Raw genomic sequence first — 25881 nt, 5'->3', positions numbered from 1 at the left:
ACCACGATAAAAGATCATCTTTAATTTTCGTACTTACCTTTAAGTCTGTAATTAGGCGCCATTCTTCTTATTTTACGGCGCTTTTGTTCAATCGCCGGAAGCTCTCCGTTGAGGAGAAAATCATGAATTTCGTTGTAAATGGAGGTATCCATTGTTTAAACGTCCCGCAGTCGGTAACTGTCGCAAAGTTGGCAAAGAGAGGAAGTGACGTAAAATTCGCGCATGCGTGGTACCGATCGGGTTTCCGGTACGGATCGGGTAGCGACAGGCTTCAATAACACGTTTGTTGTCTATAATGGCAGGTGGCCACCACCGCCATTTTGACCGTGTCACAGGTTCCGTCCAGCCCAGACAATTCCATAAAAGGGAAGAGAGGAGGTGCTGAGGGTGTGGCTGTAAGGCTGGGCTCGAGTGACGACACCCAGGCGAACTAGCTACGAGCTAACCTGAAGCTAACCCAAAAAAAAAAATAATAATAAAATAAAATAAAACCTGAAGCTAACCCTGGCTAACCCAAAGCTAAAGCGGAGGTGGGAGCCGAGCTAACGGATGTAGCCACCTAGCTTCAACCCAACCGGAGCTAACTGGAACACCCATCGACCTGAACCTCACACGGAGTTGAGGTGGAGGTTTTCTGCGCCTGTTCGTGAGAAGTACCTGTATTAAAAAAGATTTAAATCGGTAAGTTTATAATTTATTTCCGTAATGAATACATTTTGCTTTGAGCAAGTTTTCAGTACAGTTTTTTTCGGCGCTATCACTCCTGAGTCGCACCAGCCATTAAATGTATCATGAAGAAGAGAAAATATATTTAAGTCGTATTTTGGGGGACATTTTATTATCTTTCTTACAAAATCTGAGACCAAGCGTTTCACATTGCAACACAAGCACCGGTAACCATAACAGAATGAACAACAGCCAGCAGAGGAGAGGATGGCGGTGTTTCAAACCCTCCCGGCCGGCGAGGAGAGCTCATTCCTGGGCTGGAGCCGGCCCTCAGCACCCCGCCACAGGCTCTAACAGATGCTGGCGGTGTTTGAAACCCTCCCAGCGGGACAGGGGAACTCATTCTTGTGTGGGTCGGAGTCGGCCCGCAGCAGCGCGGTGTAGCCTACATATTTTGTTATATAAGTCGCTCTGGAGTATAAGTAGCAGGACCAGCCAGAATATGTAAAAAAGTGCGAGTTATAGTCCGGAAAATATGGCAGTTATTAGTATTCGAGCTAAATTAGCAGCGTAAATACATTTCATATATTTCCAAAATGTAATACTTGTTTGTATCTTGTACAGCCAACTAGTCTTTATTCTGGACTCAGTACAATTTACCAAAAGTAAAGAGACATTCTACAGATGAAGTAAGCACAAGATAACTTACTGGAAGACACGGGATTATCATGAGAACCAGAACAAGAGAGCCTGATAACAGTCATGTGAAAATAACAGTTAAAAAGTATGTATGTATAATAGAAATAAAAATATATTAGAATTAGTGTAACTCACTGTGATCCAAACAATAAATCAGCCATAGCTGATTAGTAAATATGACATGAGGTCTTGGAGTTTTTAATTTTCATTTTTTTCTTAGATCTGTTTAAATGTCACCATGGCAGCCTGTGTGTCTCCAACATCAGCTACACAAAGCAGCTAGTGTAAGTTCCTCATACCTGTCTCACCACTTCATGTATGGTTTTGTACTTTGAACAATTATGACAAACCTGTTATTTTTTCTCCATAGCCATTTGGATCATTGGAGACAGCTATGTGAGGCGTGGTGCCCAGAGAGCTGCAGAGACAACCTTGGCCTCCCTGACGTCTGTGTCTCCTGGTTCGGTTGGGGCGGACCATCGACATACATACATGTGCCGACACTTTGCGCCCTGTTTTATAAAATTTAGTGTTAAAAATAAATGTTTTTGCTCAATTACTGGAATTTCTTTGGTTAAGACAAAAGTGAGGAATAATCATTTACAAGTTATTTGTACAACAGGCCCATTTTAAATCCCAACAGTTTCTTAGCAGACAATAGAAATGTGTTCTTTACTAACTTTACTTGGTTTAAAAATCTTACTAAAATAGTGCCGTATTGCAAAACCCAATCATACTTGTTATGTAAACATTAGCTTTGTAGATATTTTTTACAGATATATGTGTGCAACAAATCCAAACTTAAATAATTTGTCATTCTTTATTGAAAAACAACAAAATACAGTTATACAGAAGTGTGGGAAAATGATAATGTGAAAGTATTGCTATTTAAATGTAATCCTATTTATCTTTAAAAAGAAAAACTCTTAAAAATGTCCTGTACAGCATCATGACAGAAGAATGGTGGTCTGTCTGTCAGAATGTGCTGAACAGATTTGCTCTTTGAAGAGGAGTGTCATGTTTGGAGGAAGGTACTTAACCCAAGACATGCAGAATACAACACTGACCAAAAACTGATGAAAAAAATGATTTATTTATAAGGAGGAACTTAAGGTGCACAGATAAGTCTGTGGTTGGAACTGCAACAACAGCTCAGCGTCTGGAGGAGGGAGAACACAGGTGAGCATAGGTTCTGGTTTCAAAATCCATTGTAGGCAGGCAGAGGTGTTCAGCAGACTTACTGTGGTGGGTGTATGTGTTGGCTGGAGGAGAGAGAGGTAGAGAGGAAGCGCAGGAGAGGGAGCAGAGGTGGAGAGAAGCGGGGTGTCCTGGTGGATGGGGCACTGGGTGAGATGAGAGGTGGGTTATGGAGGCTGGTGATAAGGTCCGTGTGTTGAATATCCAAATCCTGGAGTAGAGTTCAGTATCCAATGAGGTCGACAGGAATCCTGAAGAATGGTAAATCCAATATAAGAGCAAAAACACTACGAAATAACATTAATCCTAGGAACACTAGAGGTAACACGAGTGGCTGGTTACTACCAAAACTGAGGCAATCTTCTGGCGTCAAATTGTGTCCTCCATCCACCTTAAATAGGAAAGCACCCCGCTGATTGCTGATCAGGAACGGCTGGGGTGGAGTCACCAGAACCATGAAGAACGTGTCTCCAGAGACAACCCGGGTCCTGGTACCAATCAGGAAGCGGACCTTATCACCCAGAGCTGCCAGGTCACGCTCAAAGCCTTCCTGTTCACACTGCAGAGCCTGAACGCTGGCCAGGTGGTGGCCGTAGTTGTCTGTGTTCAGGGCCTGGTTCTTCTCCTCGATCCACTCTTTGGTCTCATCAGCGTCTCTGAGAAGACATCAGAACTCCATCTGAGTGTGGGTCCAAACTCTACTGACCCGTAAGCGGCGCATAAGTGTGCGGGGTACCTGTGGAAGCGCTGCACCTCATGGGCGCTGCCCAGCATGTTGCTCCGGTCTTCAGCCAGCTGTTGCAGCGAGCGCCAGCTGTTGTTCAGCTCCTGGAGAGAAACCAAACCCAGTGAGATGAAGGTGGACGCCAGCGGGCTGGACGCCGGACAAGGAAACCTGGAGACGGATCGCTCAGACAGGAAGGGAAGAGCTTCCTCTTACCTTGATGGAATTAAAGTTAGCCGTCGTCTGAACGCCCAACCGTACGGTCTGAGGTCAAAGGTCACAGGAAACACACACCAGTCAGCAGTCATACAGATGCATAAAGATAACTGTAGCCATGGCAACCAGCTGACATGTCCCCACTTTCACCAGCACCTGGTGCCTGCCGGGTCACCTGAATTCCTGTGTGATGTCAGCACGGTCGGCCGTGACTGCGGCCATCAGAGGTGACCTCTGATCAGCTGAATGAACTCACCTTCTAGGGTGACGCCGTGTTACCCCGGGTTTCCACGGGAGCCGTCAGCAGCACGTTACTGCAGCAGCACGTCTTGCTCGCGTAAGCTGCTGCTTGGCCCTTCCCACGAGACGCGAAGCAGCAGGGGAGCAGCTGTCACCGACCGAGCACGAAGTCACACGAGTGACTTCGTCAGTAAACACAACAACAAGCAGGAGAAAACTACAACATGGTTTGTGTTTTATGTTCTGTCCATTTTATAATCGCCAATACGGACCTGAAAAACAAAGGAGACCGCTAGCTAGGTGATAACTTCTCACGGGGCCGCACAGTTAGTAACTGTTTTTAAAAGTAAAGCAACCGGAAGGCAGTACGTTCTTTATTCTGAAAATCTCGGTAGCTTCTCTCAATTTCCGCGTCCGATTTCCTGTCTTTCCTTCCCCAAAAATGTTGAACTTGACCCGTTTCAGAGGCGTCGCGCGTAGAAAATAGAACCGGCGCGTAAGGGCCGCAACTTGCTGCTCCTGAGACGCGGCCGACTCTCGCTGCCGACGGCTCCAGTGGAAAAGGTTCTGTTGACCACAGCGGTTCCTATCAGCAGCTATGACGTGCTGCTGCAGTAACGTGCTGCTGACAACTCCTGTGGAAAGCCGGGGTTAGAGTCGGCTTCATCCTGTAAACAAACAAATGAGTGGTAACAAAAACACCACGTCTGGTTCTGGTGGAGGCGGAGGACAACACGCACCTTTCCAGGAGCAGAACCCAGATGTTCTTGTTGCTACAAACAGAGACGAGCAGAGTTAACAAACCAGGAAGTGAGAGGGACCAGCTGCTGCAGACAGGTGACGCTCACCTGAGCCTGAACCATAGGAGCCTCCTCAGCCATCAGACCTTCTGACTCCAGTTCAGATGCCACCTTGTTGATGTCCCTCAGGCGGGACTCGTTGGCCTTCAGGTCCTGCAGGACAAAAGCACCTGCTGATTATCACCTGAGCTGATCTGACAGCTGCTGCTGGAAGACGGAGAGGAGGAAAAGTCCGACCTTCTGGAAGTCGTCAAACTTCTTCTGCAAGACCTCGACCTGCTCCAGGTCCGACCCGTCTCTCCATCCTCATTCAGCTAAAGACGCGAGTTCAAGTAAAACAACCTAAAGTCTCACAAACACAAAGCAGGTGTGGAGATGTTCGCTCTGAGCTGGAGGTCGTTCCTCGGCTGTGAAGGGCACACGAACCTTGTTGGTGCTGTTGAGCAGCGTGAGGATGTCGCCCTTCTTCATGGTGACCTCTCCAGGACTCTTCTCCTGGTAGTCGTACAGAGCCAGAACCAGCTCCTTCCCGGTCTCATCGTCAGTTGGAGCCACTTGTTGCTGTCGGGTTAACAGGTCTGGTGTTAGAACGTGGTGGATAAGAATGTTCTGACGGGCCGAGGGTTCTGAACCAGCGAAGTGACCTGGACCCAAACAAAGTGAGCCAGAACCTGCAGACACCTCAGAAACATGTCAGGACCAGACCTGCTCTACCTTCCTCCATTATGGTCTCTCCTTTCTGGGTGACAGCCTTGATGCGAGGTTCATGACCTGTGATCTCAGCCTGCAGAGCCTGGTGCTTCTTCAGCAGGTTCTGGACACCAATCAGGTCCTTCCCTGAGGACACATGTTAGAGTTCAGCATTATGCAGTAGACAGACCAGTTTAACCCAGGGGTTTCTTTCTTCTACAATCTGCTCTTTAACTGTATTATTTCCTGCTATTTCAGCTGTTAACTTCATTTTTTTCTCTAAGTGTTTTTCTCCCCAGAAGAAGCTACAACGATGTTCTGCTGAGCTGTGGTGGCCTCATGGAGGGGGCCATCATCTAGCACACTGCTGCTAACCACTTAATCATTCTCCCTCTCCTGATAATAACATTTTACTTTCTTTGATGTTGGATGTACTACTGCTAGTTTACCCGTTTAATTATAGATTCACTAGGATAAATACAATAAAGTTTATCTCTCACCAAATAGAATATTTACTAAGAAATCACAATGTAACGTGTGTGTGTGTGTGTATGTGTGTGTGTGTGTGTGTGTGTGTGTGTAAAAGCCATGTGTAGTGTTTATTTATAAAGCATATGTTGTTGGATTTTATCCAGAATCGAGATTTTGAAAATATATACACACTTAAAACTGCTGGGTTAAAAATAACCCAACTTGGGTTATTTTGTAACCCAGGCGCTGGGTCAAAAAGGGACCGACCCAACGCTGGGTTGTATTAACCAAGCAGGGTTGGGTTATGTGTTTGACCCAGCATATTGGGTTATGTTTTCTACCCAACTAATGGGTTAAAATGACCCAACTGTATAATTAGGGTAACCCAAAACTGGGTTAAAAAGAAAACCCAACTTCTGGGTTATTTAATAACTAAAGATTGGGTTAAAATGACCCAATTCTATAATATAGGGTTATAGGAAAAAAATAAATAAAATGCTTAATGAATAACTTACTACACAAAATGAACATGTCTCAGTCAATTCTTTACTGACCAAATAAGTTTTTTTTTTTTCATTTTTAAAATGCATAACAATACTAATACAACTAGAGAGTATTTAAAAACATTTATAGTCCCGCTCATTTTTTTTTGTAAAACTCTGCTTATTGCATTTGTGTAAATGTGTTTTAATGACAAATATTAAAATATTAGACACCTGAAGATCATGAACATTTTCAACCCAATGCTAATGGAAGAACTGTACTTACGTAAATGTCCAAAAACATGTAACTCATCTCCATGCTAGCAAAACATCAACTTTAAATCATAGCCAACTGAGCCCTCATTAGCTTTACAGCATTTGATTCATGCCCAGGCATTTCAAAGATGACCGTTTGAATGAACTCCCAAATTTGGGCACATGGTTTTGGGTAATTCACATCTAACACAAAAAATGTTTTAAAACAGCCATCAACTGCACCCAAAAGTGATGGATATTCCATGGCAGTCCCATTGAGGATAACGAATGCTTGGGAACATCGATGGTCTTCACCAAGCATAAGAACATGTGGGTCGTCTGTTGTGGCCCCGGTCAGGTACTCCACCATGTTGGTTCCAGTCTAAAAGTAAGGGGAATTGAAGAAAAAAAAAGAGAAAGAAAGGGAAAAAAATTAAGGCATGAAAAAGAAATGGTTTCATACAAGTTGTGGAAGCATATTTGGAGTTGGCTGTCAATAATAGTGGTGCAACTGTACAGATAGCCCACAGTACGGTCTGTAGTACGGTTTTTAGACCACGGTCTCAGTATGGTTTTGGCATACGTTTTGTGCAGAAAGGCTGCTGTTTGTTATCCCAAAAAGTGTATTTAATTTTTTTGTGAGCAAAAACATTTGCATTATTTCAATTATTACTTGTATCAAATACAAAATCTAAAAAGATATGTAAAATGTAAACAAACAAAATGCAAAACACAAAATGCATGTAAACACTCCAAAAAACTGGAATACAAAAATTCACATACCGGTAATATAAAGATGACTATTTTAAATGAGTGAGCTATGTTAATGAAACACAAAGTTTAAAATAGTTTAAACAAATGTTATATTTTGCACTGCAGCAATGCATACAATTGAGTCCTCAATGGTCCATTGCTCACTAAACACAAAAGCTGCATTAATGTCTAGCTCGCAAACTGGGAGCTGACTGCTCAGAGAAAGACAGGGAGAGGTCAGCAGCTCCTGTGCTGCACACAGAACAGCTGACAGGCCAGAGCAACTTGGGATTTCCGCAAAATAAATCAGAAAACCATCATTCAAAGACATTTATTTAATTCTGACCACTTCAATTGGAGACATGTTTCCTGACTTCCAAACTTTGGCTGACAACCCAGCGAGCGTTTGGCGTCAGGTGCAGGTGGAGTGGCGCTCTGTGCCAGACAAGATGCAGAGCCATGCGCTCTCACATAAGTGTAATGAATTCATGTAGCCTGTAACTCTGCTCCATGTGTGGCATGGTTTAGAGTAGGAATGGGCGATATAAACTTAATCCACAATAGAGATTTTCCCTCTACTGCAATAGAATGGATTTTTCCAGCTGTACCATGATGGGACGCAGCAGCATAAATGATGTTCAGCGTTTATAGTCCCTGTAGATCAGAAATCGCACTGCCATTTTAATTAATACTGAACCAAACCAGCCTGAACAGAGATTCAAACCGTGCCACCACACATGGACCAGAGTAACAGGCTACAGGAATTAATTATAAACACACCTGTTACCAGAGTGCGTATGGCGCTGCGTCCTGCCTCGCACAGAACGGCGCTCCCCCTGCACGAACGAGAGCTAACAATGCTAACAGTAAATTAGAAAGAGTCAACTCTAAAAATATCTCAAGTTGCTTTTTTCAATTACCACAGATGCTATTGGAGTGAAATGTATTTATCTACTAACAATATCAACTACTGTGTCTGACTCGTCTTGTTATGATTCTAGTCCGAACGAGGAACCAGGGAGGGAATTTTTCTGCAGCACTCCGATTTGACCACAAGATGTCAGTGTTACGTATCCCTCATTAAATTTACAGTCTTTCTCCTGGCATTCAGTTTTAAGTCTGTAAATCTTTCATTTATTCATTTTACCAATTTTGAATTTATTATAATTTAATGTGCACATAAATGGAAGCAAGTGAAAAATTTAAAATTTCAATTAAAAATTTCCACTGTTATGTCAGTGCTAAATAAATATTTCAGTTTTGTTTTATTGCAATGCCTTGATTATAGTGAAGTTGGAATACATTGTAGCCATAAATGCTATGGTTGACTTTTAGCTTATTGACATGCTAATTGACCATTTTTCTTTCAGTGCTGCAGTTTTCAGCCTTGGTTTTCTCATTTTAGGTTTTTGGTTTCAGCCAAGAATTTTCATGTTGGTGCATCCCTAGAAAATAATACCTAATGTCAAAATTAATAGAACTTACTGGCTGGATGTCAATGAAGGCCTTGCGAACCACGCTGCTGGGTCGGAGGAGTCTCCTTCCAACTTTGTATGGTGCAGTAGGGAGAATCAGTGGGAGCAACAACAAAGCGGCATCTTCCTGTTTGTCTGTAAAATGGAAATGTTTCACATTTCTCAAGGTTACCAAACTTAGAAAATGACAACCATAAAATATGAACTGCAATGATTTTGAGGTCAGAACACACTGGCTGATATCTTTCAAAAACAAAGTTGGAACTATTCAAAAACAGAAAAATGGATGGGTGAAAATCTTATATCGCCCACATCAAGTCAGACAGAAAAAACTGCCTCAGATGTTACCATAAAACCTACTGAATACAACAAGTGATATGTTTGTTAAAACAAGGTGAAGTACTCCCATTGGCAACACAAGATGTTTACCATATATTCAGCTCATCTCCAAAGCTCCAGCAGATAATAAAAATTTGTAAGAAATTGTATACAGCGCATTTACTGTCCTCTAATGCCTGCACACCTAATAGGCTACGTATTGACAATGAGATCAAAATAAAAAATTTAAATGTCTCATTGTACTTATAGAGCCTTTATTTAAGCTAATTTTTCAAAGATTGTTTCATAGTTGTTTTTTTTACCGTAAATGACAAGTTGATTGATCTGAAAGAGAAGCAATACACACTGCTTTTTAAGGACTTTCCATTTTTGTCTGAGTTGATGCTAACCTTGCCCTGCAAGATGTTTTCTCGCAAGATTTGGAGTTTTCCAAACTCGTGAGAATCCATCTTGGCCTCCTCCAATCCTGACGGTTCAGCATCAGCTCAATGGTAAACGGACTAATCATGTGTCAGCATTGTGCTTTTTGGCAGGCGCATGAGCAGCTGTTTGGGCATGCCGACAAACATGGCAGTGCCGGTGGATGTCAGAGCAGTTACTGGTTTCAGAATGGATATAACCTCCAGCAAAAGGTAGGCCTAGGTAGTCTCATTTATAGCTCCAATACGGCGCTATATTGAATATCTGTTTTAGAAAAACTAGAGACTTAGCTGTGATTGGCTAAAGACAAACCATGGTAGCCAGTGTTCGGACACTTGCTGGTGCTTCCTCCAATCAGCTCAAAGTATTCCAGCAGATGGCCCACCCTCCTTCCTAGGCTTTCTAATGCAGCCTGCGGCGGAGATTCCAGATCGAAATATGGAGACTCGACAGGTGGCGGGGCTACATAGAGAGAGCTGACTGCTGCCAGCTTAAGCTGATGCAACTAGAACAGCAAACCTATAGTCCATGACCTCATCTACTTTCAGTCACTCAGAATTATGAGGTAACTGGAATGCACCATCAGAGCTTCAGCACCTGGATTTTCAAGTTGTGTGCTGCTACTTTCTGGAGAAAAGCTGGCTGGCTATGGCTAACCTTACAATTTCTTTTATATTTCCATCCCATCTTCAAGATGTAGCCCATTATAAGGCGTGTAAAGGCTTTTAAATTGAGGACAAAGTGTGGCTTGTATAATTATTATTTAGCTGCTGAGCTACTTTATATTGGTACTGGAAACAGTTGACCTTGTTCTAACAGATATGTCTTGTTTTATTTGTTCAGTGGGGTTTATGTGAACACCTGAAGCTATTTTAACGAGTCTGTTCTGTCTGAGGCGGTTTAGTAAGAAGAATAAAAAGTGTGTTCTTGAGAAATGTCTTTTTATCTAATGTCTGACATCTGAGGTGTTCTTTCTGAGGTCTTACACATGTATTCTTGAGACCCGAGGATGTCCTAAAATGCACACTGTATAACCGTCCAGAAGGACAATGATCTTGGCAATCCACCAATCAGGCCTGGATGGTAGCATGGTCAGACAGAAGCCACTTCACAGTAAAAGGCTCGTATCAGCGATCCACTTTGAGTTGCTTGAGATAATGGGCTGCACCGCAATGCATGCTACTGGTGCAAATGGCTGAATTAAAAAAATGCACTAGTGTGTTCTGTCCCATATCAGCCTAGCCAAAAATGTTATAGTAAACTCTTGACTCAAAATAAAAATTAAATAAAGTTGACAATGATTGTGAAATGCAAATACCTGCTGGAAGCGAATCTATGTCGATGAGACGGTTAGCTGCGTCTTCTTTTCTGGCCATGCGGATGATCTTTCGGGAGAACACGTGGCTCCACCTTGCAGTTAATTTCTCTGAGGAGTCTGGGTGTAGCACAGAGAAGTCCTGAGAAATCTTACAATGGGGGGGGGGGTAAGAGACATATTGTTAAACACAAAAACTGATTTGTGAAATTTACTGTATAAGAAAGCTCACCATGCCTGGAGTGTCAACCAAACGTGGAAACTCGGCCATTATTTCTCTGATTGACATTGTCCCATTGCTTCTAATCCACTGGGCTCGTTGGATAGCGGTCTCCAGCATATACTGGGAAACTTGTGATGGTGGCCAGATATTGTTTTTCAGCCATTCTGTCATCTGGATGGCTCGCTCTGGAGATACAGTAGGTTCTGTTGTAGATTAAAAAAGAAAAAAACATTCTGAATAGTGATGACTGATCATGACCTTTACAATTTAAAAATATGTCAGAATTGTTTCATTTCAGCAAATGCCCTAGAGAAAGAGTGCAACCATTAAGTAGACTGTAATGGCGCTTTTACACTTGGGCCAGCTTGTCCCGCTCCACTCCAGCCGGGTTGTGTTCACATGTTGCCGGTGAGGAATTGGGCCATGAGCGGAGCCAGCAGGTGGCGGGAAAGAATGCAGGTAAACAAAGGCAGGAGCAGCATTGGGGAGAGCGGGGGATATCTCGGAAGGAAACAACGCAGAGGAGGTCGCAATTTATTTGTACGTTGTGCGTGGACTGGCTCTTTTTAAAGAAAAAATCTCCTTGTTTGACATGTGAGGAGACGTCGTTCTGGTAGAGAATCACTGGAAGCCGCTCAGCAGAGCTGGGAGAAGGCAGACAGCACATCGGGTGAGCGCCGGTTACAGTTTCCAGCTGCAATGTGTTTAAATCAGTTAGAAAGAGCGAGAGTGACATCACTATGCAGGGCTTATCAGTTCATAGGTGGGCGTGTTGGCCAGAGTGGAACCAAGGTTTCCTCGGTCCGAAAATGGTGTCCGTTCCGCGCAGCTCTACTCGAGAAAAAGAGTGTGAACGCTCTGAGCGGGGCCGTATCATGCGGAGCCGACGCCAGTGTAAAAGCGCTATAAGATTAAGGCAAGTTGGCTTTACCAGGCAAAACAATCTGGCATTTTTGTGGCGCTTGAGGTGTTGACTTATTCTGGGTGTCGCAGCGTGACCTCTTTCGCACATTGCGGAGACATTCCTCTAGGAATCCTGTTGCAGGTCTATGTTTCCTTCCTGGGGTGAACCACGCATCCTAAAGTAAAAACAAAAACACATACACAACAGGAAAGAATACAAAAATAGCAAATTAGAAAATAAGAAAACCAGCACAAGCCTTTGAATGAGGTAGTGGATTCACTTGAAATTTACAATTTATTTATTGGGAGTATCCACTCTGAGGTTTGTGTTTTAATTATATGTTGGTCACACAGTGATAGGCAAGTCAAATTCGTCTGTAAAGCACACTTTCAGTGATAAGGCAATTCAAGCTGCTTTTGAAGACCTGCGATATTCTATAACAGTGCTTAATATTGCGATATTGATATTACTCACGATAAATGAACAAATACTAAAATATGCAGTGTTGATGTCGTCTGGCGTGTGACGTCTTCTCTGGGTTCAAAGCAAACAAAAACTAATGCATGAATTCCATTACAACATAACATTTTTATAGCAAAAACATGCAGCTGCACCTGCTACTGTATTAGTAGCAAAACAACAAACTGCATGCATGCAGTTTCTCAGTGACTTTAAAACATCACCTCCACCATAAAACTTTTTCTGATTCTCCAAATACAGAAAAACATCCCTTACCAGGGTTTTTAGAATAAATACTTTAAATGTTAAATAATAGTTAACATCACTTAAATGCAACAGCAAATTCTCTCATTGCTACTGAACATTTTCTCCACTTATGTGGTTAAGATACAAGGATGTTGCTGTAATTGGAAAGTGAACTGTGCTGGGCCAAACTAGGAGAATATTAAGATTTTCTGAGGGAAAGAGAAAAACAATCGTCTACCTTTCAGAAGAGGAACTGGCAAAAAAACTACATGGAAAATATGTGAAAACGTTTGTTTTTAACCCCAAATTGAACAAGTTTACCTAGATCTTAAAAAGCAGCTCAGATGATGAAACTGCAACTATGATTCTGATAACAAGCTAACTAATTGAACTAGCTCCTCTAAGATAACTGGCTAGCAGAGCTTCTGACTGACAGTTTATGTGCAGCAGCAAATCAACTATCCTGATTAACAAGGTTATAAAAGCTCATAAATGAAAAATCACTTTGATGTGTGGGGGAACTTTTCCAGGCCCTCTTTAGCAGGGTGGGACTGGGAGGAGAGTGCTGTAGCCTTTTAGCTGGAAGCTAACCGGAGCCACCACCCGGTGGAACACTAACGACATGAAGGTGGGTTGGTTCACCGGCACGTGTCGGAGTCAGCCCGGTAAAAATGATTACGACACCGAGCGGACTCACGTTCACGTTTGAAAGCAGCGCTGATTCCAGAAACCTCAGCACAAAGTGTGTTCGGTGCTCTGAGCCAGAATGACGAACAAGGGAACGGCGCTGCAAACTATGTTCAGCTGTTGCTTTCCAAAAGAGTCTATGTAGGGGGCGGGCGTATTACGTGAACGGACCCATCTGATTGGTCGCATATCAGAAGGACTACATTTGATTGGTCAAATAATACTTCTGCGTAAAAAACAGAGCTGGTTTACAAAAAGCTGATGTATGACACGGATGGAAATGTTTGAACCAAACATTTATCGCTGTTTTTGCCGTGTTTTGCGATGGGCCTATCACACGTCCTGTTATCGCGATGACGATAATTTTTCGATATATTGTGCAGCCCTAATAGATATTAATATAGATGATGGTAGGACAGTTTGCTGACTTTTATGAGAGTTTTAAATGTCCTTTATTTTTGATAACATAATAATGTCATATGAAACGTTACTTACATAGCCTGTGCCAAGACTGTCCTTTAGACATGGAAACTGCTCCACTACTGATGATGCCAGCAATGCCTTTGATTCCGAGGGTGGACTTCAAAAGAAAATTGACATGTTACTTTATTATACACCCAAAACAAAAGATACTTTTGTACACTTATTATGAAACAGCTTTTTTATTGTTTTCAATCATATTTTGAAAACCATAATTTGTGATTCAACACTCCAAATCCTTTGGAAGAGATGGCCATGGTTTAAAAATCTACATTTGTTCACCAACTTTAAATAACATAAAAAAGAGAAGTCTATTATAAGTTTGAAAAGATGCTCACTTCTCTCCAAAGCACTCAATCAGGTGGGACACAAGTATCCTGACCATGGATCTTCTCTCACTTATAGAAATGTGATGGCTTTCTTCAAGGCTGTGAACTATTGCTCTTCCATCAGGTGTTTTGTTGAGTATCTCACGGATAGGGCTGCAACAAACGATTATTTGGATAATCGATTAATCGGATGGGGTCTCGACACGATTAATCGATTAATCGGATTACATGGGGAAATTTTTAAAAACTGCTAGGGAAACGTTATTTCTCTCCTTCCTTCACTTTATTTAACACAACATTATTAGAAAACAGTTCAATAGCAGAAAAACAACATGTCATCACCTAAATTGTCTTATAAGGTGTATAGACAGAGACCCTAAGCTACATCTATCTGTGACCTAAAATGCTTGGTCCAAGTTAAACAGCTTAAGGGCAATTCTCATCTGTTTTGTTTGATCTCATCTGTTGACATTTATTTTAAATGTAATTAAACATTGGCTGTGAATTATTCATAATTGATCACTATTTCCAAAAATGACTGAAAAATACCAAATAAAACAAAAGTAAATTAATGCCATCCTCCTTGTGATGATGCCCTGGGTAACTGCCATAAAGTCACATCAAGAAATGCTGCTGATCATTCCAATGATCCCAAATAGACTCACATTAGGCCACATGAAAGCAACTGAACCCAAAAATATATTAACCAGTATATAACTGCACTCTCACACAACACGCCTGCAGCAACAGTTAGGACTCCTCCCTCCCTTTTAAAAGCGTTTTTGCTTCCGAGGACATTGTGGTTGTAAAACCACATAATAGTAGTCTGGCCCCGGTGTGATCAACCAGTTTCTGCGGGAATGTGACGGCGGAACCAGGGCCAGATTAAGACTTTGTTGTACCCTGGGCAACAATATTCAAGGGCTCCATCATCACGACCCGAGGATCACCATAATATGGTCACATACAGAATATTTTACTGTAATATGCAGTAAATATACTCGATACTTGAATACCTGACAACACGTAACCCGCCCAGAGTAACCTTTGACCCACCTCGTGTGGACTGACCAATGAGGAGAGGGTCTTAACTTGAGGCCCTCTCTTCATTGGTCAGTCTGCATGAGACTGACTCTCAACTGACGTTCAGAGTCATAGGCAGCGAAGCGTCTCTGTGCAGCGCAAAAGCCCGGGTGGACAGTTTGTTTAATATAGGGTGATCATATTTCCATTTCCAAACAAGAGGACAGGGGATCTGTGCCTATGACATCACACTATGGCAACGCCACACAATCCATGTTGGGACCCATTTTTTGTAAGAACTAAATTAATATCAGATTCTGCCAATAAAAGGGCTCTAAAACAATTCATATGTAAATATTTTGCATATTTAATGCAAAATCTCATTTTTATGCTTTAGTGCTGCAACAAGGTTTTATTAATAATAAATTATTATACCTTTTGTTTTACTACAGCATCGGTACGCTTCCTGTGCACAGATTATTAAGGATGCTTGTTTCAGCTGGGAGATTAGACGATAGGATCAATGAAAAAATAAGTTGTCCCACACTCCATGGAAACTTTCAGAGAATCCACAAATAGTGGCTTTCAAATGGTTTAGCTACTTTTAGCAAGTTTAGAAAAGCAGCAGATGAGACAGCATGTCTGATAATTTAGTTTTTCATCTGATAATATTAGAACATGTCAGTAATGTCTGAGGAGCTTTTATAAACACTGTATAACTAATACTCCTGGAGAGGGCATGAATTACACAGAGGCTTCTGGGGAGCCCAGCTATGGGGGGGGGGGGGGGGGGGGTCATTTTGCCTTGGCCCCCAAAATGTCTTGAAACGGCCCTGGGTGTGTGACAGTGTTGAAGGTGATCTGAATTGTATCAGATGTATAAATATGACATGTGTATAACTTATTGTTTTTACTGGTAAAAACGTGTAATGGAGATAAATCTACCTACATTTTACTTTTCAACACTTTGTTTTGTTTTCTTGTTTTTATTCAACTATATTTTCCTGTCCTGTCTGTCTCTCATCTTCCTGCATCTCCTCTAAACTCTCCAGAAAATCTGCTGCCTGGATTCTTACTTTTTCACCTCATCAGTTACTTTTGAGCAGATCAAAGATCTCCTAACCGCAAAGCGCAGAGCGCGTTTTTGATGCTGCGTGAGGTGAAATCACCGCAGCACAGGTGATGAGCTCCGCAGTAGCGCGCTTCAGGCACAAATAAGACAGAAAATAGAGAACATGTGCAGACATGAACGATCGTGTGCTAATTATAGTTTTTTGGTTGCGCCACTTTGAGAATGGACCATGCGCTGGAAGCAGCTGCCTGGATCGCAGCGCAACAATGCGGAACCGGTTCGCAGCAGCAAGTCTGCCGGCTCTCCCTCGCGCTGATCTGCGGCTCTCCCTCGCGCTGATCTGCGGCTCTCCCTCGCTCGCGCTGATCTGACTTGCTCTGGTGTGCGCGCAACGGCGGGCGGGAAGGGGGGGGGGGGCGCTTTTGGAAGAGTTGTGCGACACAACGAATCGATGACGCAATTCGTTGCCAACGCTTTTAGTAATCGATTTTCATCGAATTTATCGATTCGTTGTTGCAGCCCTACTCACGGATATTCTAATAATATGTGAACAGAGAAAAAGGGTCTAATTAAATCTGCAAAGAAACCTAAACCTTCAATACATCACTGGGAAAGGTTAGAGGGATTTTCTGGAGGGAATGATAAGAATCCATTATTACTTCTGCATGGATAGTAAGACTTACAAATGATGTTCCACCCTGGACAGGAGCCACGTGCTGCAATTTGTCAGCTGGTGCACAAACAGACTCCGTTTGTTTAGGGCTTGAATCCTGGTTAAAAAAAAGCAGGGGAAGACCCTACATAACTACAAAAAAATTGATAAAGCATCTATAATTCTGATTGTAGTTTTAGTTACATGGTTCAAATCATAAAAACAATTATGGTATATTTGTCAAAAACACTCAGGTATATACTTACAAAAGTGATGATGATAAAGCTGATATGCAGCTCCACAGTTATATTGATTTTAATCAAATATTTTAATGATTTGAATGTATTTACATTTATTTGTCACAAAAATGAGGTAGTACCAGGTCAAAGCTCAAGACAGTACTTAAAACCCTTTGGGTTTAAAATAGCCTGTACCTCAGTGAAATGTAGAAGTCACTGCAATTCTCCTTGTAGGATTTCACAGCATGGAGAGGGTGATAGTCAGCAATGGAATCAATGTCCACTGCTTCAATCGCTGAGGTAGGGGAAACATTGAAGGCAAAAAAAAATGCCTTTCAAAGCCGATTGTTTCCCACTTTTTTAAAATGAGCTTAGTATTCGAACGAAGTACCACAATGCTCTGAATAGTTCCAAACTGAGGCTCGCAGTCATCTGTATGAGACATAAATAATGTCATTCCTGTCCTGTAGCTAGTGCCCTTGTACTTAATCCAAGAAGGCAGATAAACGTCTGTAATAACAGCAACTCCTTCAAACCCAGATTTGACCTTCTCAAAATCCTCTATTGTACCAAGGAGTTTGGTATATCCTGGCCCAACTTCAAACTCATGGCAAAACATCTGGCCTGACAGGAGAGTGTAACACATCATTATTTGATGTCTGTAGGCTTGGGTTTTACAGATATTTCGAAAGTTGCAGGTAACATGACTCACTCTTTTGAAAAACCCATGTTTTGCCTCAAAGCGCATTGACCAGAAGTGAACAACAGGCCCAAGTTTCCGTATGGCTCTGGGATAGTGAAGCATGAAGTGGTGTTTGGGTTTTAGATGTCTGTCTGGGAAGAGCTCTAAACAAAGACAATGGTGCTTCTCAATGATGTGCCCCAAAAAGACTACTGCTCCTTCTGTTAATGAAGGAGAAAAAATAAACTCCATGCAGCTCAACAATAAAAGAAGCAACTCCCAATATTTGTTGTCCTCTGGAATCAAATCCCCTATCATGAGGGGAAGCAGTCTTAGCAGACACCATGTTTGTGAAGCAGATTGCCTAAGTCCAGTATCAGGATTTTTCAAGTCCTGAGGTTTGATGGTTGATGGCTTGTTGTGGACATCACAAAATCCATAGTCAAAGCTTGTCAACCTGTAGTTCAGCTGATCAAGAGTGACAATTTTTTGTTCAATCAATGCATTGAGCACAAGCTTAATTTCATAACCACCAATCCCTTCGAGGATATCATGCATGACATCAGGAGCAACATTGTCAGTCACATGGTAGAACTGCAACTTGTTAAGAGAGCACTCTCTCTTGATGCCAGTTTCAGCTGGTTTGTGTAGAAGCAAGTCTGAGTGGTAGTTAACCTTGTCACGTATTGATGAAGGAGCTTCAACTGTCTGTACCCTCAACACTTCCTTGTGAACTCGACACCACCGACACACGCTATTGCCTGCAAAGCTTTCTGTGTAACCAAGTATTCCATTAAGTCCAAGGTTATAACCACAGACCTGTGCCACTCCAGCCTTAACAATGCCTGAAAAACGTGTGGTTTCAACATGAAAGCCATTCAGTTCCATGTCTTTAATGTCATTCACAATTGGCTCTAAAATTGTGTTCATTCCATATGTTTTTACATCATCAGCTTTGTACACTGCCAACAAGAAGTGAGACTTTAAACTAGACATGTATTCCTGTGGCAAGCATTTCATTGTGAAATAGATAAAACCAAGTTTGTGGACTGATGTTTTTGCGCCAAGTGGATTCACCATCTCACACTCATCACTGTAAAGAACCAATGGAATAGAGAAATCTTTAGAGAAAAGTGGATTAGTTTCAAATATTGTGCCATCTCTGAAATCCTCTAAGGCAGCATTTTCAAGATTTTGCCATTCAAAGATCTTATCTATTGTTCCTGGACTTTCCAGAACAAGCTTCAACATGGGTTTCAAGGGAACATACTGGAAAGTGTCCCGAACTGCAACTTGTTTCACATTTCCTGACTCTCGATCAATTTCTTGTGTAAAGGAAAAGCCAGGGAGTGGTACTGCCTCTGGCTGTATGAAGAACCCAGACTGAGTAAAATATTTCATTTGCTTGTACTCTGATTCAAATCCTTGAAATGGTTCAGCTGCTTTGGTGAACTGCTCCATGAGGTCCTCTGCTTGTGGAGTCTCAGAGTGACCGATCTCTCTTAAAAAAGAGAGTGTTTTTCTCTTTAAGCAACCAACTACATCTCTGATAAGACCTGATGTGTTTTCAACTACATCTCTAATCCCACTGAATGTCTGAGAGGATGTTGCCTTTAACCTAGCTAAGAAGAGTGCAACCCTGTCCTTTATGTTGTCTTCCTCTAGCTCATCCCAATGTTCTGCTGTAGTCTCACAGCATTCCACCTCATTTAGCACACTTAAATGAGGATCTACTGAACTGTCAGGAAGTTCACCTGTGCTACTTTCTTCTGTTTCAATGTCAAACTCAATAGCATGCCCAATTATGTGTCGTCTGAATGATCTTATTTGATCAAAAGTGCGATGGCACCCAACTTGAGCACACTGGAAATAAGTTGAAGTAGAAAGTATATAATGCACCACTCTGAGATGGTTAAAAAAAGCTCTTATGTTATGACCTAAAGACCTATGACATTTAAAGCACACGTACCCCATTCTGTTTTGACCTCTGACACTGGTCATACCTCAAGTAATCTTTTTAAATTATTCTGAATTTTCAGGCGTGGACCCAGGAGAGGTATCAAAGTCGTCAAGCTGTTCGCATCCAAGAGGAAAAGGCTGTCTTTGTCAATCTTTTCAGCTGAAAAAAAGAAGGAAATTTGGATCACTGATCAATAAAACAACAAGCCACACACAGATGTAGGCCTGGGCAATAAAACAGTAACCATATGTACCGCAATGTAACTTTTTCTCAGTAGTAAAATGAGACTCGCAATATAGTTTGTCCATCTTTTTTTTCATAGCCAACTGAATTACACTATTAAAATAAACTATACCAGGACAGATTGGGAGAATTTGCTTTTAGTTTTTAGCTTATTCATTTGATATTGACAAAACGTTCGACAATTTATTCTCCTGTAAAACTTATTGTATCCTGAGATTTATTTTTAGTCAATATTTTGTTTCTAAGTGGAATTGACCAAGCAGTTAGGTCATTTTTTGTTCTCTTTTGAAACTTGAAAGCTTTAGTCCTGACTTTAGTTTATAATATTATGAACCTTTATTATTTTAGTCACCTGAAACAGATGTTATGTTCTCTCAGTACGACTGTCATGTTGAACCTTTGACAGGAAACTAATATTTAAATATAAAAGCAGCTTCTGATGATTTCACATTTAACTTTTAAGTAACAGCCCATTTAATTTTTACACAGAGTTTTTTGACTTATATTCCAATCTAATCCAATCCAATTTTATTTATAAAGCGCATTCAACATGGCATTACAACCAAATAAGGCGCTGTACACCAAAAATATATATTGTAATATATATATATATATATATATATATATATATATATATATACACATATATATATATATATATATATATATATATATATATATATATATATATATATATATCGACATTGACAGAAAGGAAAAAGATGTATCGTGATATGAAAAATCTTATATCGCCCAGCTTTACACAGATGTAAATATGAGTACTGGTAGTTACAGTTTTTTACTTTAATTACAGAAATACATTTACTTTATCATACCTTCAAAAGCAGGGATGTATTCAGAGAGGTTCCATTCCAGAAGTTTGTCCTTCACAAATTCATCCATCTTTTAGAAAAAACAGAAATCACATTTGGTTGCTGTATTTTTTTAACAGTTAATCACCAATATTACTTGCAGTTAATTAACAATTGAAGTTTACAAAGGATTATACAACAAAGCAGAAGCAGTATTTATCAACAATTAACACTTGAACTGTGCATTTAACGTCATCTGTTTGGTAAGATGCTGCTAAATCAGTAGCCAGTGAGCTCACCTGTCCGTTCCCTGTTTCAATCTGTTGTGTCCTACAAGCTTATTATTTTATAATGTCCCAAACACTTGCTGAAAGTAATTGTTTTCATCTGGTAATATTGCCCACAACACTGGAGAGGAAATCTTCCGCGCTGTTCACGGCCATGCTGCTACTGTTAAACGCTAACAAAATAAAACGTATGCAAGTAGGGAGTAGCATAGATCATCTTTGGGCAGATTATCAAAAATAGAGCGCGTCCAGATCGTTTCAAAAGCTAACACATTATCTCAAGGATTCTGAGGATTGGATGACAATCCTCAGAACTTCCTGACAGTTTTGTGGGAATATCTACAGTTATAAATTAACATCCAACTTTGTTTTGGTACACATCTACATATATTCAAGCTTTAACATACCTTGAGTGAAATAAACCGGGCATTATCATGAAACTCTGGCTCCCATGATTCGGATGGATTATCAAGCAGTTTACCTTTGGCGTGCTTCATCAGCTGGAACCTATTAACTTTCACGTTAATGTCCGCCCGTTTATTTGTGCGCTGCTGCACACGACTCTGACTGACACTGATTATATTTTATTTCACCGCTATGTAGCGCGAGCTGTTGTCAACTGAAAGCAGTAGCAGTTTGCGCGTTGCGCCGCCATTTGTTTGCTCCCCACCCCAGGGACAGGGGTTGTGGAGTTGGCGCGCGTGCCGTTATGTAACATGCATATGAACCTGTGAACGTAATCTGCCCGGCAACAGTTACAGTAGCGGGAAAGCTGCGCGCAACCACTTAGATAAGCTATTATTCTCCTGTAGCACTATGCCTATTGGTCTCCTGTCTCATTTCCCCACAGAAATGTACAGTAGAATTGGTACTACCAAAGAAGTAGTGCTGAGCTACACAAGTAGCGGGAGGTATTGCACAGACCGCAGCATAAAGAGCCCCTGCTGCTAGTGGGGATGCTATGCATAGTAAGCCTAACTTCCTGAGCCTCATCATGTCTAACAAACAAAGGGAGGGTGGACAAATGGTAAAACACTGTCTGGAGCAGATAGTTGTGTCACAGATTTTCTGTTCCATTATATCTAATGAAGTAGATTGATGCTAGGAAGCTATAGCTAGCTAGCTACTCGAAGCTATATTCGGTTGAAAATCTCTTGTAGGCTTAAAATCTCTTTGTTTACTGCATTACCTGCCTTCAACTGCTTTACCAGAACACATTTTCAAACTCCATCATCAACATCTTACCTTATTTTTAAACATTGCTGGTGTGAAGGTCCATGGAAATGAGGCAAGTCCTTGTCATCCTCCACTTTAAAATGGTGAAGCTGGCACAGATGAGGGGGAGGATCTTTCTTTTTACCGCCCCTTTTAACCCAACATGCTGGGTCAAAATGTTTGACCCAATGTTGTATTAAATTGACCCAACTGCTTAAAAATCAGCCTTAACCCAGCAGTTGGGTTAGCAAAATAACCCAGCATTTTTACAGTTTGATTTATTTGACATCTGTATAATGTTTATTATTTTGTTTTTTCCCCCTAAATACCTAACGTTTGAGTTTAACATGAATATCAGTCATTCATCCCAATACATGAAGTTACACATTTTAAATTTTAATAGGGGAAGACTGCAGGAGGGAGCGGTAAAATCATAGACTGTACATACTTGCTACCCGCCGGCTGTGATCACAAGCGACAACATATTAGTTCCCGCTGCTTCTTCGGTAAACAGCGCAAACAAAAACAAAGAAACTTGGGATCTTGTCGGCGTGGCGGTGGGATTTAAGGGAAACGCTGTATGCCCTATAGACTTCTCACCGAGCTGCAGTATTTCTCCGGTCAGATCTGTCTCTGAGAGCTCCAAGAGCGGTCAGCCCGCGCAGAAACTAGCCGCCGCACAGGTCAGGCTGCCTGGCCTGACCGCTGGGGATTACCGGGTGGAAGAATGGACACAGAAGTCTCCCTCTTTGCGCTCCGTCATATTTCACCCCATTTTGATCTTTTACCATATTACCCATCTAAATATGCCCTATTAATTATTTTACCGTATTTTACATTTAAATTTCATGGTTAAACAGTACATGCTACATGTTAAACTGATAGTTAGCTAGCTACTTCGGTAAACTCAGCTAGTTTAAAGGTGGCAGTGACATAAAATACGAATATAGATTTTAACTTACCGAAAAAAATGAAGTGGAGACTCCTTGGACGCTCTATTAGTGCAATTAATACCACAGCAAGTCATTTTGTCCAACAATTGCACCAATAATATCCAAAACAGAATTCACAAGCACAGAGACTCAAAATCCCGAAACAGCTTCCAGGAGGGGCCGAGGCTGTACTGAGGCCTTTCCACGGCGCTAGCTCTGTGGTCACGTGGGTCTGAGGCGGCGGTCACGTGTGTCGGATGCTCATTAATTATACAGAATTTTAGGCTTTCAATACAGAAGAGTGAGAAAAAAATTCACCCCCCTCAGAGTTGTCATGAGTATAAACTAGATAATTTAGACAAAAAACATGTTTTGGCACCAGGCTGTAAACATGTTTATTTCTGCTGTGAAATCGGCATTTTTAACATGGGAGTCAAAGAGGATTTGCTCGCTTCTGGCACCAGCCCCCAGCGGATGAGGGTGGAACTGCAATTTTTCTTACTTCCGGGATGGGACCATTTTTAGAGCGGCATTGTGGGGGCTCTCAATTCAGGGTCTGCATCCTTCGAAGGACGCAGCCCACTCGGCCGACGTGGGCTGCGTCCTCCGTCGGCCGGGTAGACCGGATGTTAACGGCTGTGAATTTGGACAGGCCTAGCCTTCATGAACTCCCTCCGCGAACGTTCCGTCGCCTAGCAACCGTGGAACCGCTGGGCAGAAGGGAGAAGGAACTTTAAACGATGGAGCTTGACGTTTTATTTAGCTTTTTAACCCCCAGAGACCCAAATTTAGAAAACAACTGCAAAATCTTTATTTAACCTTTCACATGTTGTTCTAGGCCAGATAAACGGGCCTATTTACACATTTTAACAGTCAATAGTGTTGCAGAACTGAACAATAGGACCTATTAGCAATGTAAATGTAGTTTTAAAAAGAAAAAATGGGGAAGGTTTATTCTTGTAGACTTAAATCTGATGTTGTAATGTTACAACCGTGGGTCTCTAGGGGTTAATCATTTCCTTGACTGTTGGAGAACTAATTCAGAGAAAATACTTTAGACAAGCTGAGCCTGAGCAAAGATGTGATAATAGTTTTTAATACTTTCTAAGGGTCTTAATTTGACCAAAACCCATTTATCACCTTTTAAGACTTTAAGACCCAGCGGATACCCTGTAATATTGAACAATTCTCATTTGTAAACAAAAATAAAATTCAAGAGTTTAATGCAGAACTGATTTTATTTAGATATTTCTTTTATATGTACATGTTTAATCTTTATTAACCATTTTTTTCTAGCAAAGTAAAAAGCTGTCAAAGTTATTCCTTCTCTCCTGGGCCCTCTGCCTCCCTCTGCAGCCTCATGTTCTCCCTGATCAGATCCAGAAGCTGGTCATCGCTGGCACCTTCCCCTGGATGCCCATTTTCTCCAGAATAGTCTTAACAAACATGTAAGAAAAGAAACAGGAAGAGAAAAGAGGACAACGGGTTATTCCTTTCATGTTTTCGCAGAAAAAATAAACTCAAACGAGTTTTTAAAATATGAGATGTTATTGTACCTCCATGCCACAGCCGCCGAATACTTTGCTCCGGTGATCATGTGGTCCATCTCCGCCCTAAGCTTAATAAATTCCCTGGTTTTCTCTTTTGTTCCTAAAATACAAACTTCTATTAAAATCAGGGGGAAAACGTAGCGGGAGAAATACGACACCGAGCGCGGCCGAACATACGAGCCGAGACCGCAATACAAGCACTTTTACTGTAACATTTCTAACTAAAATAACGTTCATGTATCACAAAAAGTCATTAACCTAACAGTTTTCAAGTTTATACTGACATTTATATGCGCAATCCTCTCCGACAGCTCCCGCTTCACTGTCCGCCATTGTTTTTAAGTTTTTCTGCTGGCCGGCCCGCAAGGCATCTTGGGAAATGCTACCTGTTGAAGGATACACCGGACCCATCCTTCATTCAGGCGAAAAGAAGGCCGCATTCGTCGACCGCATTTGAAGGAGTCTTCGAATTGGGACAGGCCTAGTCGCGGCGCTGTGACGTAACCGGCCGACGAATCCGGCCGACGTAGGATGCAGACCCTGAATTGAGACACAGCCACTAAGCTAATCAGGCAGCATCACGTGGGTCTTCAGCATTTGTGAGATCATACAGGTGACTCCAATTCCTTTACAAACCTTAAGGAATCACGTGGTAATCTCAGATTGTTTCATGGATTTTTTTTTACCTTAAACAATGGAATGACTGCTGGTTCCATGTACACGTTACTATAGAGCATTATTACCTTGTAGATTATTAGAATAAACAAAATTAATTTTGCTTTTTTAATTAGATCTTATAACTTCCTCGTGAGCATAAAGTGGGTGTAAAAATTAAAGTGGGTTGTTTAGGCTAATAAAATGTGCATTTGTTTATTCAACATAAGCCTGACAAAGCAGGTATGAAAATGTCAGTTATTGTTATTTTAATTATTCTGATTTTGTTAACAAGTCCCTTGGTCAGACATTTATTTACTGTAGAGTTTACTACTGATAACCTCAAATAGGCCCGGAGTGGCTAATCGGGGTCTGGACCGCAAGGCGCGGTGTTGTTTTTGTTTGTTTGTGTGTTTGTTTGTTTGTTTGTTTTGGACCGGTGCTCAGTCGTCATGCCACTGGGCTGATCCCTAAGACTGCCTACCTGCTG

The 25881-nt window shown here is 41.5% G+C and overlaps 1 protein-coding gene and 1 long non-coding RNA gene across 13 annotated transcripts; one reads left to right on the top strand and one right to left on the bottom strand.

Annotated features, from left to right (window-relative positions):
- The first annotated feature begins 382 nt into the window (after positions 1-382).
- Positions 383-1921, top strand: LOC129156341 (uncharacterized). Its single transcript, XR_008560372.2, has 3 exons — positions 383-681; positions 1586-1649; positions 1736-1921. It is a non-coding gene; the product is annotated as an uncharacterized lncRNA (long non-coding RNA).
- A 1475-nt stretch (positions 1922-3396) lies between these two features.
- LOC129156337 (uncharacterized) lies at positions 3397-25343 on the bottom strand. 12 transcript variants are annotated; one of them, XM_070554636.1, is made up of 16 exons: positions 25022-25343; positions 24744-24837; positions 23218-24623; positions 14080-14223; positions 13757-13841; positions 11897-12044; positions 10975-11168; positions 10746-10893; positions 8679-8803; positions 6684-6822; positions 5257-5379; positions 4780-5186; positions 4591-4695; positions 4483-4515; positions 3659-4410; positions 3397-3550 (listed from the first exon to the last, which is right to left on the bottom strand). In XM_070554636.1, the coding sequence occupies exons 3-12, from the start codon at positions 23280-23282 to the stop codon at positions 4885-4887; spliced, it is 1473 nt and encodes a 490-aa protein (XP_070410737.1). In that variant the 5' UTR covers positions 23283-24623; positions 24744-24837; positions 25022-25343; the 3' UTR covers positions 3397-3550; positions 3659-4410; positions 4483-4515; positions 4591-4695; positions 4780-4884. The 12 variants fall into 12 exon arrangements, with proteins under 12 accessions (XP_070410737.1, XP_070410739.1, XP_070410736.1 ...); XM_070554638.1 differs by having other exon boundaries at positions 3397-4410; positions 4780-4884; positions 4969-5186; XM_070554635.1 differs by having other exon boundaries at positions 3397-4410; positions 4780-4856; positions 4969-5186.
- Between the last annotated feature and the right edge of the window lie 538 nt (positions 25344-25881).

Source organism: Nothobranchius furzeri, chromosome 9 (genome assembly GCF_043380555.1).
Source record: "Nothobranchius furzeri strain GRZ-AD chromosome 9, NfurGRZ-RIMD1, whole genome shotgun sequence".
In the NCBI taxonomy this organism is placed as follows: Eukaryota; Metazoa; Chordata; class Actinopteri; order Cyprinodontiformes; family Nothobranchiidae; genus Nothobranchius; species Nothobranchius furzeri.
This window is presented reverse-complemented; position numbering and strand designations above follow the sequence as displayed.